This window comes from Neoarius graeffei, chromosome 27 (genome assembly GCF_027579695.1).
Source record: "Neoarius graeffei isolate fNeoGra1 chromosome 27, fNeoGra1.pri, whole genome shotgun sequence".
Lineage (NCBI taxonomy): Eukaryota > Metazoa > Chordata > Actinopteri > Siluriformes > Ariidae > Neoarius > Neoarius graeffei.
The window spans coordinates 1205991-1222070 of NC_083595.1; the positions used below are offsets into that span (position 1 = coordinate 1205991).

Sequence of the window (16080 nt, forward strand, 5' to 3'; positions counted from 1 at the left end):
TATGCCAGATGCCCTTCATGATGCAACCCTCCCCATTATCTGGGCTTGGCACCGGTACTAATAATGCACTGGCTTGTGCATCTTTATATTTATATACAACCCCGATTCCAAAAAAGTTGGGACAAAGTACAAATTGTAAATAAAAACGGAATGCAATAATTTACAAATCTCAAAAACTGATATTGTATTCACAATAGAACATAGACAACATATCAAATGTCGAAAGTGAGACATTTTGAAATTTCATGCCAAATATTGGCTCATTTGAAATTTCATGGCAGCAACACATCTCAAAAAAGTTGGGACAGGGGCAATAAGAGGCTGGAAAAGTTAAAGGTACAAAAAAGGAACAGCTGGAGGACCAAATTGCAACTCATTAGGTCAATTGGCAATAGGTCATTAACATGACTGGGTATAAAAAGAGCATCTTGGAGAGGCAGCGGCTCTCAGAAGTAAAGATGGGAAGAGGATCACCAATCCCCCTAATTCTGCGCCGACAAATAGTGGAGCGATATCAGAAAGGAGTTCGACAGTGTAAAATTGCAAAGAGTTTGAACATATCATCATCTACAGTGCATAATATCATCAAAAGATTCAGAGAATCTGGAAGAATCTCTGTGCGTAAGGGTCAAGGCCGGAAAACCATACTGGGTGCCCGTGATCTTCGGGCCCTTAGACGGCACTGCATCACATACAGGCATGCTTCTGTATTGGAAATCACAAAATGGGCTCAGGAATATTTCCAGAGAACATTATCTGTGAACACAATTCACCATGCCATCTGCCGTTGCCAGCTAAAACTCTATAGTTCAAAGAAGAAGCCATATCTAAACATGATCCAGAAGCGCAGACGTCTTCTCTGGGCCAAGGCTCATTTAAAATGGACTGTGGCAAAGTGGAAAACTGTTCTGTGGTCAGACGAATCAAAATTTGAAGTTCTTTATGGAAATCAGGGACGCCGTGTCATTCAGACTAAAGAGGAGAAGGACGACCCAAGTTGTTATCAGCGCTCAGTTCAGAAGCCTGCATCTCTGATGGTATGGGGTTGCTTTAGTGCGTGTGGCATGGGCAGCTTACACATCTGGAAAGACACCATCAATGCTGAAAGGTATATCCAGGTTCTAGAGCAACATATGCTCCCATCCAGACAACGTCTCTTTCAGGGAAGACCTTGCATTTTCCAACATGACAATGCCAAACCACAGACTGCATCAATTACAGCATCATGGCTGCGTAGAAGAAGGGTCCGGGTACTGAACTGGCCAGCCTGCAGTCCAGATCTTTCACCCATAGAAAACATTTGGCGCATCATAAAACGGAAGATACGACAAAAAAGACCAAAGACAGTTGAGCAACTAGAATCCTACATTAGACAAGAATGGATTAACATTCCTATCCCTAAACTTGATCAACTTGTCTCCTCAGTCCCCAGACGTTTACAGACTGTTGTAAAGAGAAAAGGGGATGTCTCACAGTGGGAAACATGGCCTTGTCCCAACTTTTTTGAGATGTGTTGTTGTCATGAAATTTAAAATCACCTAATTGTTCTCTTTAAATGATGCATTTTCTCAGTTTAAACATTTGATATGTCATCTATGTTCTATTCTGAATAAAATATGGAATTTTGAAACTTCCACATCATTGCGTTCCGTTTTTATTTACAATTTGTACTTTGTCCCAACTTTTTTTTGGAATCAGGGTTGTAATATAAATACATAATATGAATATATTATCATTATGTTACATTTGGAAAGCCTGGATTTTCTTATTTTACACGAAATGTCTGTCCTATTATAGATTTAGATTGGTTCAGTAAATAACATTCTTGGTGAATCTGTTTTTTAATTTGTGATTTTTATTGTTGTTTTTTTACACACAGATTTGTTTTTCAGTGTTATTAATACCGTTCTGTGTATTAAAATTAATCATATAATGCTGTTGTTTTTTTTTTGCAGTGCAAAAGAAATTTAAATAATCAAATGAACAGAACTGGTAAAAGTAGTTTTTAATCTTTGTATTTCCGACTTGAAAATGTCTCATTTCAGTGGTATAGACCGGTATTTTTCTTAGTTTTATTAACAACACAGCTAATGAATATGCCACAGGTAATTGTTTTAGTTTCTGTAATAGACAATGCCCAGCCAAAAAAAAAAAAAAAGTTGCCATTTGGATTTAAATAAGCAAATCCTGAAGGGTGTTTGATTGGTTAATGACTGCAGTGATTAATGTGTTGCAGCTGCAACAATTCTTTTATCCCGAACTGATGCAGTGAGCAGCTTCTCATCTGTTAAAAAAAAAACATTTCACAAGACATATCCCGTGGTCGTGGAAAAGATATAAAAGAAAAAAAATGGACAGTAGAACTCCTGGCTGTGTTTAATCATGAAATTAAGATCATTTCCACTCACAGTGGGATGAGAACTCACAGGATTGGGACTAAACAGCTGTGTGTCTGTAAGAAAACCACTCATTAGTGAGACTTATCAGGAGAAATGGCTTCAGTTTGCCTTTCTCAAGATTAGACTCTGGAGTGATGGAGAAAGGTCACGTGGTCTGATGAGTCCAGATTGACCCTATTCCTGAGTGATGGGTGTGTCAGGGTAAGAAGGGAAGTTCATGAAGCTCCGCCCCATCATGCACAGTGTCCACTGTCCAAGCCTCTGGAGGCAATGTGATGATCTGGGGATCTTAGGATTGCTTTTCATCCATGAGAGGATAAATACCTGATGCTCCCTATTAGTCAGACAGAACTGAAGAAGCCTTTCGGATGAGAGGTGAAACGTCTTCAAGAATCTTCAAGCAAGTCCAGTTGCTCTCTTTTACCACCCACAGTTTACTATGACCTGGATGACTGAGAATCTTCACAGACAAAATCCGGGGGTAGATTCAGTTGGTCAGGTTGAGACTCAGCAACGTTACGGGGCGATAACATGAAGTCAGCTGACGACCTGAATGTACTGAATGACCAAGTTCACATCAGTGGGGTTTTTCTTCCCTGCTGGAATAAAATTAGGGCTCAGAGAGTGAGAGAGTGGTTCAGGGAGCATGAGGAATCAGTTTATAAATGAATTAGCCACCACAGAGTCCCAACCTTAACCCCACTGAGAGTCTTTGGGATGCTGGAGAAGAATTTACAGAGGGGTTCCACTCTCCTGTAGTCAAGACGAGATCTCAGAGAAACATTAATGCAGCTCTGGATAGAAATAAATGTTATGACAGTGTATAAAGTTACTGAAACAATGCCACAGCAAATGCACATCATCATCAAAGCTAAAGGCGGAGCAACGAAATATTAGAGAGTGTAAGAGAGACCTTTTTTTTGGCTGGACAGTGTGTGTGTGTATGTGTGTGTGTGTGTGTGTATCACATATTATAGCCTACATCAATATGGCATTTCAATGCAGTACAGTTGTATTTGTACACATTATGTTGATGTTGCCTGCATGTGTGTGTCTTCTGTCTTTGTTCTGCCAGGGTCCTGTGGAGTTGGATGATGGACATGATTAATGCACAAACTGTTTGGTACCAGAACATCTTTGACATGTAGTACCAGAGTCTTGCATTAACTGCAGCATTATGTCAACGGTGGTACAATAGCAGCATTGTGACCATCAGTGTGTGATGCAGCGCAGCTGCAGTAAGTGTGCAACAGATTGGAATTACAGCTGTTTTGTCAAAACTGAAACCAGGTCCTCCCATCCACCCAGCTTCTCAAATACTGAACTTAATTCATAATGCATATGCCCAAATGAGTGACTGGGCTAATACATGTGTAAGATTGTCATTCAGCAGCTGTGAGGCCAGTCATGTTGACTAGAGAGACCGCTGGTACAGGCCAATGAGGCTTTGCATATAAATTCATGCTGCTGTACACACCCCAAATATAAAAGAGTTGACATGCTGGTATGATACTCTGGCAAACATAAGTCACATTTCTAACATGGTGGTACGATAAATGAGATCATGTCCCCAACTGGAAGATGCTGCAAACATGGAGATGCAGGTTATAGGAGCCATAGCAAAAACAGGAAGTAGGAACAGTACATGGAGCAGAACATTCATTTCAAGATATATTCTGAGGGATTAAACACACACAGAAAGAAAACAGAATTTGCCCCCATTTGAATCAAAGAGACCTGAAAGTCTTCTTAACACAATAGCCATTAATTTTTCTGCACCACATGTGATGCAAGTGGTGAACAATGTGACCATAGCTTTGAAAGATTCACATTGAAAGTGTCACAGAGGGACCCTTCAGTTAGCTCTAGTGCCCAAGGTGTTGAAAATGTGTGTGCAGGGTGCCTTATACGCTGGGGTTCTGTGTATACCTCCTTCTCTGGATGATTAGACAGTCCAAACAGCAGGCCATGAACGGACACTCAGCAGTGGCTCTGTGTGGGTTATAATGTGCATGGTGTGTTAGGTGGTGCAGTAATGAACCGACACTCAGCAGTGGTTCTGTGTGTTACACTCTTTATTCTCTTTAATGTTTAATCCTGGAGTTGCATGCACATTGCACATGCAGGGCATTACACACCTCATCGCCATAGCGACCAGGCCCGTTACACTTCCTTTATGATTGGCAAGGGGAACTGTGATGTGATTGGCTCATGGGAATCGGTGTGGGAGGGGCTTTGGGCATCACCATAGGAGGATGAGGTCATGTTTGTTGTTTACATATATGACTCCTGCTGTTTGGGGAGAGTGGTGCATTGTGGGTAAGGAGAATGAAACAGTGTGCGGCATGTTGACTGTGCACCTCTATCACACACACACACACACACACGAGTCCTGATGAGTTTGGTAGCACAAACAGCCCTTATTAGTTAAACACAAAAACCACACACACACACACACACACACACACTAGCATTACACTGTACAGTTTAGACCTGACTGTAGAGTGTAGAGTTTAATCCTGATTAAAGAGTTTAATCCCGAGTGTAAAGTTTTAGATGTAAAATGTGTTGATGTGAAACAGTCTTGCTGTATGAAAACTCATTTGATTTAACTTAGTATTTCTGAGTAAACTAAATTACCTCTGCAAACTAAACTAAAATCAATTAAAATAAACAAAAACTACCTCTGCACCAGAATATTCTGGAAATAAATATAGCATGATAAAAACGCAGCATGAGTAATGCAGGCTAATTAAAGCTTGAGGCATCATTAACTCATTTACAGTGCAAGTTGATGGATTAGTAGAGAGCACTGCCCCTGGGCTTTGCCCAATTTAACTAGTGCGCATGCACACACACACACACACACACACACACACGTCTCTGTGCAGAGATACACACTCCGTGTAATGAACAAAATAAAACACAAATCAAGTATCTGTGTGCGTTTTATGTAGTGGCAGTGATTATAATGTGGCGTGTATCTACAGCATGCAGTGTTAGTGAAGATAAATTCCCCCAGGTCCATTCTGTGTGTGTGTGTGTGTCTATGTTTTTGTGTGTGATAAGATGACGCCCTTTGGTGGTCAGTGGCGGTTTACGGAGTTGCCATGGAGACATGCTACCACATATTCAACAACCGCAGTCTCTCTCTCTCTGTCTCTCTCACACACACACACACACACACACACACAGATGAGCCCTGAACTTCAGCATGTGTGCTCAGCTGAAAAACACTGAAACAGTTAAAACTCCTGCAGTAGAAAAGATCTGAGGGCACAAAGTCCACTACAGTCTGGAGTGCACTTAGTAGTGAGTGAAGAGCCCCGCCCTCCTCCTGTCCCTTTAGAGAAGGATTCACAGGCTGTGTCCCAACTTACTGTTCCCTGCAGCTGGGGCCCTAGTGTTCAGCAAGACCGAACATAAATGAAGAAACAAACAAGCAAAACAAAAATAATAAAAGTCACGTGACCATTATTCATTATATAAAACTTAGTAATTATTGTATCTGAATTATTATTATTATTATTATTATTGACAGGAAAGAAAAATCATAAAAAGAGAAATTATCTCCTGCTGTTTCTTTGCTCATCCTGAACGACAGATGCAGTGTTTTCATTTTTCTGCAACACTAATAAATGGTGCTGAGCAGCAAAGAAAAAGCTAAAGGAGAGAATTTCTTCGAAATAAGTAAAACAGATCCATGGCCACTCCGTCACTCACAGTTCAGTTGTTTGTTTTGTTTTTAATCAATCATGCAGGTTTCCTTCAGGTCCTTTAAGTCCAAAAAGAGGAAATAAAGCAACAGAACAGCACGTGCTCTTTAAACGTCCACAAACAAGAATTTCATTAATTAATTCAAGACTGAATTAGTCTCTCATCCACTGCTCTGCCCATATATTCCTTCTTCACTTGCTTGTGAAGGGTGTGTTGTGGGCGTGGCTCTGATTCAGTGGCTCCTCGCAGTTGGCTCATCATTCTATCCTCATCAGTTCCCGACCCCTCACCTGGTACCCAAGCTCTAGACTATGAGGTCACTCAGCATGTTGAGTAAACATAGATGATAAAACTCATCAGTAGCAGGCTGCGATGCCATTGGCTAGTTTTGCAGTAGGAGGAGCTCTCGGTTACAAGAGCACACTGTTTTTATTGTTTATTTTTCTTCTGTGATTTTCTTTTTCTTTGCATTCATAAAACCAGCTTGTTTTTGCATCCTTGTTAGTTTGAGAGGAGACACACTGGAGATAATCATGCTGATTATACCCTGGCTCTCACCCCAGCCCCTTTCTTCCTCTGTCACACAGCCTTCTGGGTAATGTAGTCCAGAAGCCAGAGAGCGATGCAAAAGGGAGAGAACAAGCAAGGCCTCTCATTTTGCTTTTTGCTGTGTGTGTTGCTTGAATTTTAAAAGTCTTTTACACACACATATACACACACAAACAAACAAACAAACAAACACACACACACACACACACACACACACACACATATACACTCTGCACCATCCATGTGTGCTTGTGTGTGTAGTTACATGCATCCTTTCCATCACTCTCTTATTGTGGTGTGTATTAAGAGCAGGATTTTAGCACCAGTCATCCTCATCTGTCTCGCTGTATGGTTCATGGACACTCTTCCGGGGTGGACGGGGCTGTGGGGCACGTTGCATGCCATGGTGGGTAGGGCCTCGGCGGTGTGGAGATGGGGAGGAGGAGGAGCGGTAGCCATTGGGCATACGTCGGTGATGAGATGCAGGACTACGGTGGGAAGGACTATGGTGGGTGGAGCCATGACGGGGCATTTGGGAGTGTCCTTGCGTCACACTTTGCTCATAGTTCGGAGGCTCATATTCAAAACGACGGTCATACAATGGTGCACGGCGGGGGGAGGGTCGGTAAGAAGGCGGACCAATGGGTGGGGGCTCACGGCGAGAAGTGGGAAGTGGGAGTGGTTTCCTGGGGGCAGGTGAGTATGTAACATGCGGGCGAGGTGTGGGTGGAGTTGGGGGGAGCTGACGTCGAGTGCGGCGTGGTGTACTGGTTCCTGAAGTTGAGGGAACTGGACTAACACTCACAGAACTGCTTCCCTAAAATAAAAACACATGCACCAATAAAGGTAATTACAAAACAACAAAAAGTACACAATTATAATAGTGTATAATGTGTGTGACATAATGTACCTGTGGCATAGTGTGTGTGTGTGTGTGTGCACGCACCAGTCATGGTGGTTGGAGTGGAATGAAGTGTCTTAGCCATGCCTATTACCAGCAGGTATCACACACATAGTAAAGATCTTTGCACAGAGATGGAGGAAATAACTACATACCCAGTCGTGTCCACAGGAAGTTCCTGAAACTTCAAAGCTACAATAGTCATGAAAGATCCTGGTCTAATACTAGAATAATCCTGTTCTGATACTAGTGTGATCCTGGTCTGATCCTGGTATGAGCTTGGACTGATCCTGGTCTCATCTTGGTCCTAAATCATTTCACATGTAGGATCAGGAAAGTTAATTTAAGGTTGAGAGTCACATGTAGGGACACCACCTCTGACAAACAACCATCAGAGAAGGAAATGATCACTGAACCCAGCATTTCATTGATCCTCTCTGCCCTGGTCAGATCTGATAATGTGCAGAAACCCATTCGAGCCTGGAAGAAAAGTTATAACTGAAAGAAAAGTTCAGAATGTAGATGTATTCGCTAGAGAGCCACAGAAGCTGGACACTGATGATAGTCAGTAGTCAAGCCAAATCAAGGTCTGTAGTGATGAATATAGGGAAAGTGGTCAAGAAGTCTGGCTTATTTTGGAGAAATGCATGTGAACAATCAACTAGGAGAAACAGAGAATATATCTTCATAATGGGAATGATAGAAGGATGGTCATGATGAAATAGCAAGGTACGAGTGCATAAAGAAACCATCATCGGAGACCTTGGCTGCTTGGTGTACTGACATCAGCCTCTTCCTGAGCATCAGCAAAACAAAACAAAGTAAAAAAAAAAAGATTGTGGACTACAGGAAGAGACAGGAGAGAGAGAGAGAGAGAGAGAGAGAGAGAGCACAACCCTAATGGAACAGAGGTGGAAAGGGTCTGCAGCTTTAAATTCCTCAGTGTCCACATTTCTAATGAACTGAGATGGTCCATGCACATTCACACAGTCGTGAAAACAGTTCTGCAGAAAAAGCTCTGTATTTCCTGCAGAAGCTGAAATTGTTTGGAGTGGCTCTGGAGAATCTCACAAATTTTTATTATATGAATATCATAGGAAACCCTATATTTCATTGAAAATAGTACAAAGACAACAGCAAAAGCTGAAACTAAGAAATTTGATTGCTTTTTGACAAATTTATGCTTATTTTGAATTTGATGCCAGCAACACATTTCAAAAAAGCTGGAACAGGAGCAACAAATACTGGAAACATTGTGTAACACTTAAAAAAAAACTAATTAGGTTAATTGGCAATAGATCAGTAAGATGATTGGGTATAAAAAGAACATCCCAGAAAGGCAGAGTCTCTCAGAAGTAAAGATGGGGCGGGGTTCACCGCTCTGTGAAAGACTGCGTGGGCAAACAGTACAACAATTTCAGAATAACGTTCCTCAATGTAAAACTGCAAAGAATTTGGGGATCACATAATCTATGGTCCATAATATCATTAAAAGATTCAGAGAATCTGGAGAAATCTCTGTATGCGAGAGACAAGGCTGAAAACTGACATTGGATGCCTGTGATCTTCAGGCCCTCAGGAGACACTGCATTAAAAGCAGACATGTGTCTGTAGTGGAAATCACTGTATGGGCTCAGGAACACTTCAGAAAACCATCGTCTGTGAAAACACTTCATTACTGCATCCACAAACGCAAGTTAAAACCAGATATAAACGATATCCAGAAACCCCGCCCCCGTCTCTGGGCCCGAGCTCTTTTACGATGTACTGAGGCAAAGTGGAAAACTGTCTCGAGGTCTGATGAATCAAAAGTAGAAATTCTTTTTAGAAATCATGGACGCCACATCCTCCAGGCTAAAGAGGAGAGGGACCATCCGGCGTGTTATCAGTGCACAGCTCAAAAGCATTCAGCATCTGTGATGGTATGAGGGGGCATTAGTGCAGGTGACATGGGTAGCTTGTACATCTGGGAAGGCATCATTAATCCTGAATTATATATACACATTTCAGAGCAGTATGCTGCCATCCAGACTAAATCTTTTTCAGGGAAGGCCTTGTTTAGTTCAACTTGCATGTATTACAACTGCATGGCTCTGTAGTAAGAGAGTCTGGGTGCTAAACTGGCCTGCCTGCAATCTAGACCTCATCTCATTATCTCTAGCCGCTTTATCCTGTTCTACAGGGTCGCAGGCGAGCTGGATCCTATCCCAGCTGACTACGGGCGAAAGGCGGGGTACACCCTGGACAAGTCGCCAGGTCATCACAGGGCTGACACATAGACACAGACAACCATTCACACTCACATTCACACCTACGCTCAATTTAGAGTCACCAGTTAACCTAACCTGCATGTCTTTGGACTGTGGGGGAAACCGGAGCACCCGGAGGAAACCCACGCGGACACGAGGAGAACATGCAAACTCCACACAGAAAGGCCCTCGCCGGCCACGGGGCTCGAACCCGGACCTTCTTGCTGTGAGGTGACAGCGCTAACCACTACACCACCGTGCCGCCCCAATCTAGACCTGTCTTCCATTTAAAACATTTGGTGGATTATGAAGTGCAAAATACAACAAAGGAGACCCCAAACTGTTGAGCAACTGAAATTGTACATCAGGCAAGAATGGGACAACATTTCTCTTTCTAAACTACAGCAATTGGTCTCCTCAGTTCCCAAACATTTACAGAATGTTGTTAAAAGTAGAGGTGATGCAACACAGTGGTAAACATGCCCCTGTCCCAACTTTTTTTGAAACATGTTGCTGGCATTAAATTGAAAATGAGCATATATATTAAAAAAAAACAATAAAATTTATCAGTTTCAACCTATGATATGTTGTCTTTGTATTGTTTTCAATGAAATATAGGGTTTCCATGATTTGTAAATTATTGCATTCTGTTTTTATTTATGCTTTACACAGCATCCCAACTTTTTTGGAATTGGGATTGTATGTATATTTTGGGTAACTCTTGTGTATTTTATGTAATTTTGTGTACTGAAAGATGTAATAATAGTAATTAAAATATGTCAGTATTTATTAGTAGAGCTACCACAAAAATTTCAGTGTGCAGTTTTGCACGTGTCAGCTGTACAAATGACAAAAGACTGACTTTTGAAAGCTGGAAGATGACTGAAGCTTTGGCAAGCCAATACCCTGAAGACCTACAGTATTAAGTCCATCAATGAAGGCTTTCCACATCCATCGATCCTTTTCTATTGGAGCAAGCACAGATCAGAATGGCCACTGTGTTCAGTTGAACAAAAGTATTATATGAAAGGTGCTTGTAACATAATTACTCAAATTGATCACCTCCAATCAGCAAGACAGGCCTTCACTTTCATTTGAGGTAATCAAAGACCAGAAGCCAAAACAGCTGGATGAAAAATTAGCTCTTTCTTTAGCCTTAGCCCATGTTTACATTAGACCGTATCAGCGGATCATCAGATTAACGTTTTTAAAATGATTAGTGTGCACACAGCAACGCCAATACACAATTTGCGTGCACACAGCAATACCAATACACGGATACGCTCGGCTCCGCAGGCATCCTGCGCTCCAAATCACTCCGCCCTGAACAGCGAGTGCCCTCTGGAGGGTGCGCACTCCGGCCCTGCGCAGCTCACAGAGCGCGCAAGTGAAGGGAACAAGCAGTGATTCGGGACTGAGCCGCTGTGTGTGTGATCCCAGCGCATATCACTTACCACTTGCAAGTGGAAGGATGGCAAGCCTAAAGACAATCATAACTACACAATGGGCAGTATTTGCAGTATTTTCATACTTTTATACTCTTTAATGAAAGGTGATACAAGGCGGAAGTCCGCGCCGTTTTTCAGCAGTCACGTCACATGACCAACGCCAGCGAATCAGGAAGGTGGATGTCACAGTGACGTTGTCCAATGAGACGCCAGCTAGAGCTCAGCACAGCGTATCCGCGTATTCTCAATGTTTACACAGCACCGGACCAGACACGATCTGGATTGAATACGTGGACGCTGGCGGATTCCCGTTTCCCGGCGTTTCCAGGCGGTTTAATGTAAACGGACAGTGCATCCGCGAAGAAAACGAGACAGATACGGTCTAATGTAAACGTAGCCTTAGTGTCACAGTGGATGAACAGGGAGGCTGCCTCATGGCAGGAGGGTTCAGTAATCACAGTGTCCATCACCAACATCCATACAGTGGTATGCAAAAGTTTGGGCACCCCTGGTCAAAATTGCTGTTACTGTGAACAGTTAAGCAAGTTGAAGATGAAATGATCTCCAAAAGGCATAAAGTTAAAGATGACTCATTCCCTTTATATTTTAAGCAAAAACAATTTTTTATTTTCATCTTTTACATTTTCTAAATGACAAAAATGGAAAAGGGCCTGAAGCAAAAGTTTGGGCACCCTGCATGGTTAGTACCTAGTAACGCCCCCTTTGGCAAGTATCACAGCTTGTAAACACTTTTTGTAGCCGGCTAATAATCTTTCAGTTCTTACCTGGGGGATTTTCACACATTCATCCTTGCAAAAGGCTTCCAGTTCTACAAGTTTCTTGGGCTGTCTTGCATGCACTGCTCTTCTGAGATCTATCCACAGATTTTCAATGATGTTTAGGTCAGGGGACTGTGAGGGCCCGGGCAAAACCTTCAGCTTGGGCCTCTTGAGGTATTCCATTGTAGATTTTGAGGTGTGTTTTGGATCATTGTCTTTTGGTAGGACCCATCCTCTTTTTAACTTCAACTTTTTTACAGATGGTGTGATGTTTGCTTCCAGAATTTGCTGGTATTTATTCGAATCCATGCTTCCCTCGACCAGTGAATTGTGCCCTGTGCCACTGGCTGCAACACAACCCCAAAGCATGATCGATCCACACCCATGCTTCAGAGTTGGAGAGGTGTTCTTTTCCTGGAATTTGGCACCCTTTTTTCTCCAAACATACCTTTGCACATTGTGGCCAAAAAGTTCTATTTTGATTTCATCAGTCCACAGGACTTGTTTCCAAAATGCATCAGGCTTATTTAGATGCTCATTTGCAAACTTCAGACGCTGAATTTTGTGGCTAGGATGCAGGAAAGCTTTTCTTCTGATGACTCTCCCATGAAGGTCATATTTGTTCAGGTGTGGCTGCATAGTAGAACAGTGCACCACCACTCCAGGGTCTGCTAAATCTTTCTGAAGGTCTTTTGCAGTCAAACAGGGGTTTTATTTGCCTTTCTAGCAATCCAACGAGCAGTTCTTTCAGAAAGTTTTCTTCATCTTCCAGACCTTACCTTGATCTCCACTGTTTCTGTTAACTGCCATTTCTTAATAACATTACAATCTGAGGAAACAGCTACCTGAAAACACTTTGCTACATTCTTGTAGCCTTCTCCTGCTTTGTGAGCATCAATTATTTTATTATTCAGAATGCGAGGGAGTTGCTTAGAGGAGCCCATGGCTGTTGATTTTAGGGACAAGTTTGAGGAGTCAGAGAATTTATACAGCTTTGAAATCTGCATCATCTGACCTTTCCTAACGAAGAATTTGAACAAGCCACAGCTCAATTAAGCTAATTAAGGTCTGGAACCTTGGTAAAAGTTACCTGAGAACTCAAATGTATTGGGGTGCCCAAACTTTTGCATGGTGTTCCTTTTCTTTTTTCACTCTCCAATTGTACAAAACAAAAATAATACACAAACTTGCAGAAAACGCTGAAAAGAAATGTGTTGTCTTTACCTTTATGCCTTTTGGTGATCAGTTCATCTTCTGCTCACTTAACTATTCACAGTAACAGACATTTTCAGTAAGTGTGCCCAAACTTTTGCATGCCACTGTCCATCCATCCATCCATCCATCCATCCATCCATCCATCCATCCATCCATCCATACCACTTATCCATCAGGGTTGCAGGGGAAGCTGGAGTTAATCCACAAACATGCAAAATAATAATACCATATGAAATATGTCCATTTCATCAAACTACTGTATGATATTCAGAAATGCCAGCCTGTGCAACATTTGGAGGACATTAGAGAAGTGAAGAGATCCCCTTTTTAGGGGGAAGACTCCTCAGATATTGAAACTTCTGAGGCTAATTACAGATATTTTCTCATGTATAAAGAGTCTGTAGCTGTTCGTTTCATTCATTTGTGCTCAGATGTCACATAAGCCAGGCACTCAAAAAAAAAAGAAGGAAAAAATGTGTTTGTATTATTATGTGTGTGTGTGTGTGTGTGTGTGTGTGTGTGTGTGTGTACATGTGTGCACACACTGCACCTGTCTGCGTGCCCTGCCATCTCTGCCTTCACCGGGTGAATGTGACCAGTGTGTGTCATGTCTGTCGTGAGGATGATGATGGTACTCTCGATCTCTCTCATATCGCTCTTTCTCCACTGAGCTGTGGTGGTGATGATGATGATGATGATGGTGGTGGTGATGATGTCGCCGGTCTTTGGCTCTTCCTCTCTCTCGTTCCCGTTCTTTAGGAGGAAGTTCACCTGACTGTGTGGTGGTGCTGAGATCAGTACCCAGACCTGACAGGAAAAAGAGTGAAGGTCATCTATCTTAAAGAACACAGCAGAGAGAGAGAGAGAGAGAGAGAGAGCATGTGTGTGTGTGTGTGTGTGTGTGTGTGTGTGTGTGTGTGTGTGTGTGTGTGTGTGTGTGAGGGTATACCTGTATCAGCGTCTGTGTAGCGAGTCAGTGATCTCTCGGAAGTACGGTGATTTCGTTCCCTTTCTCTCTCTCTCCGCCTTCTCCCTTGTCTAGGCCCCTCCTCTGACTCCACCCTCTCCAGAGAGTAATCATCCAATCGCAAGCCTCGACCTGAACGCCCATGAACCAATGAGGATGTAGAACGCCTCACTGGACTCACATCAGAAATGGTCTGCAGAAGGACAGAGAGGTAGAGACAAGAGAAAAGGACAAGAGACAGACAGAAAGAGAGACAGATAGACAGAGAAAGACAGTAAGAGAGAGGAAAGTGAGATGTATGATAAGTGTTCCTGTGGAAGCAGTTTCAAAGCAGTCAAAAGTGTGTGTTTTTAAGTGGTGCACACTCCTTCCTCATTGTCTCTCTCTCCCTCTCACGAGACAATGAGGTCACACTCAGGTACCATGTAGAAGACCACTGGTCAATACCATGCAATATATTACCATGCTATAATAATAGACAGAGAGTCAGACATACATACAGACAGAGAGACAAGCAAACAGGCAGGCAGAATTACAGAGAGAGAGAGAGAGAGAGAGAGAGAGAGAAGACAGACAGACAGACAGACAGACAGGTACATACACTGAGATTACTTCCTCGAAGTTTGTTTCTCCGTTGCTGAAGAACAATGCAGAATAGAACACACACACACACAAGTGGGGAAGAAAGAGGGATTGTTAGAGGACAGGAATAAACCCATGTAAGTTTTAACACAGCAGGGAAGGAAAGGGTTCACACACACACACACACACACACACACACACACACACACACACGATATACCCTGGATGCCATTTTTTTCCCCTTTGTTTTTTTGGTCAGGAGGTAGTTGGAAGGTATTGGGGGCAGGTGGGTATTAGGGGTGTATTGGGAAGGTGCGTACTGGGGGTGTATTTGGGGAGGTGGGTATTGGGGGTGTATTTGGGGGAGGTGGGTATTAGGGGAGGTGGGTATTGGGGTGTATTGGGGTAGGTGGGTATTGGGGGATATTTGAGGGAGGTGGGCATTGGGGGATATTGGGGAGGTGGGTATTAGGGGAGGTGGGTATTGGGGGTGTATTGGGGTAGGTGGGTATTAGGGGAGGTGGGTATTGGGGGTGTATTGGGGTAGATGGGTATTGGGGGATATTTGATGGAGGTGGGTATTGGGGGGATATTGGGGGAGGTGGGTATTAGGGGAGGTGGGTATTGAGGGTGTATTGGGGTAGGTGGGTATTGGGGGGATATTGGGGGAGGTGGGCATTGGGGGATATTGGGGGAGGTGGGCATTGGGGGGATACTTGGGGTATGGTTGGAATATTTGGGAATATTGTGCTAGAGAAACATCTTATTCCTGCTTTGTCACACTGAGGCCAAGTTTACATTAGACCGTATCTGTCTCATTTTCTTCGCGGATGCACTGTCCGTTTACATTAAAACGCCTGGAAATGCCGGGAAACGGGAATCTGCCAGGGTCCACGTATTCAATCCAGATCGTGTCTGGTCCGGTGCTGTGTAAACATTGAGAATACGAGGATATGCGGATACGCTGTGCTGAGCTCTAGGTGGCATCGTCATTGGACAACGTCACTGTGACATCCACCTTCCTGATTCGCTGGCGTTGGTCATGTGATGCGACTGCTGAAAAACGGCGCGGACTTCCGCCTTGTATCACCTTTCATTAAAGAGTATAAAAGTATGAAAATACTGCAAATACTGATGCAAATACTGCCCATTGTGTAGTTATGATTGTCTTTAGGCTTGCCATCCTTCCACTTGTAAGTGGTAAGTGATATGCGCTGGGATCACACACACAGCGGCTCAGTCCCGAATCACAGCTTGTTCACTTCACTCACGCG

General features: G+C 43.0%; 1 protein-coding gene across 1 annotated transcript in view; it reads right to left on the minus strand.

Annotated features, from left to right (window-relative positions):
* Window positions 1-6852: 6852 nt before the first annotated feature.
* cacna1ab (calcium channel, voltage-dependent, P/Q type, alpha 1A subunit, b) overlaps window positions 6853-16080 on the minus strand; it is a 200589-nt gene continuing 191361 nt past the window's right edge. The window contains 3 exon segments of the mRNA XM_060911345.1: window positions 6853-7482; window positions 13808-14064; window positions 14207-14417. Coding sequence (XP_060767328.1) covers window positions 6982-7482; window positions 13808-14064; window positions 14207-14417 — 969 coding nt within the window. The 3' untranslated portion in view covers window positions 6853-6981.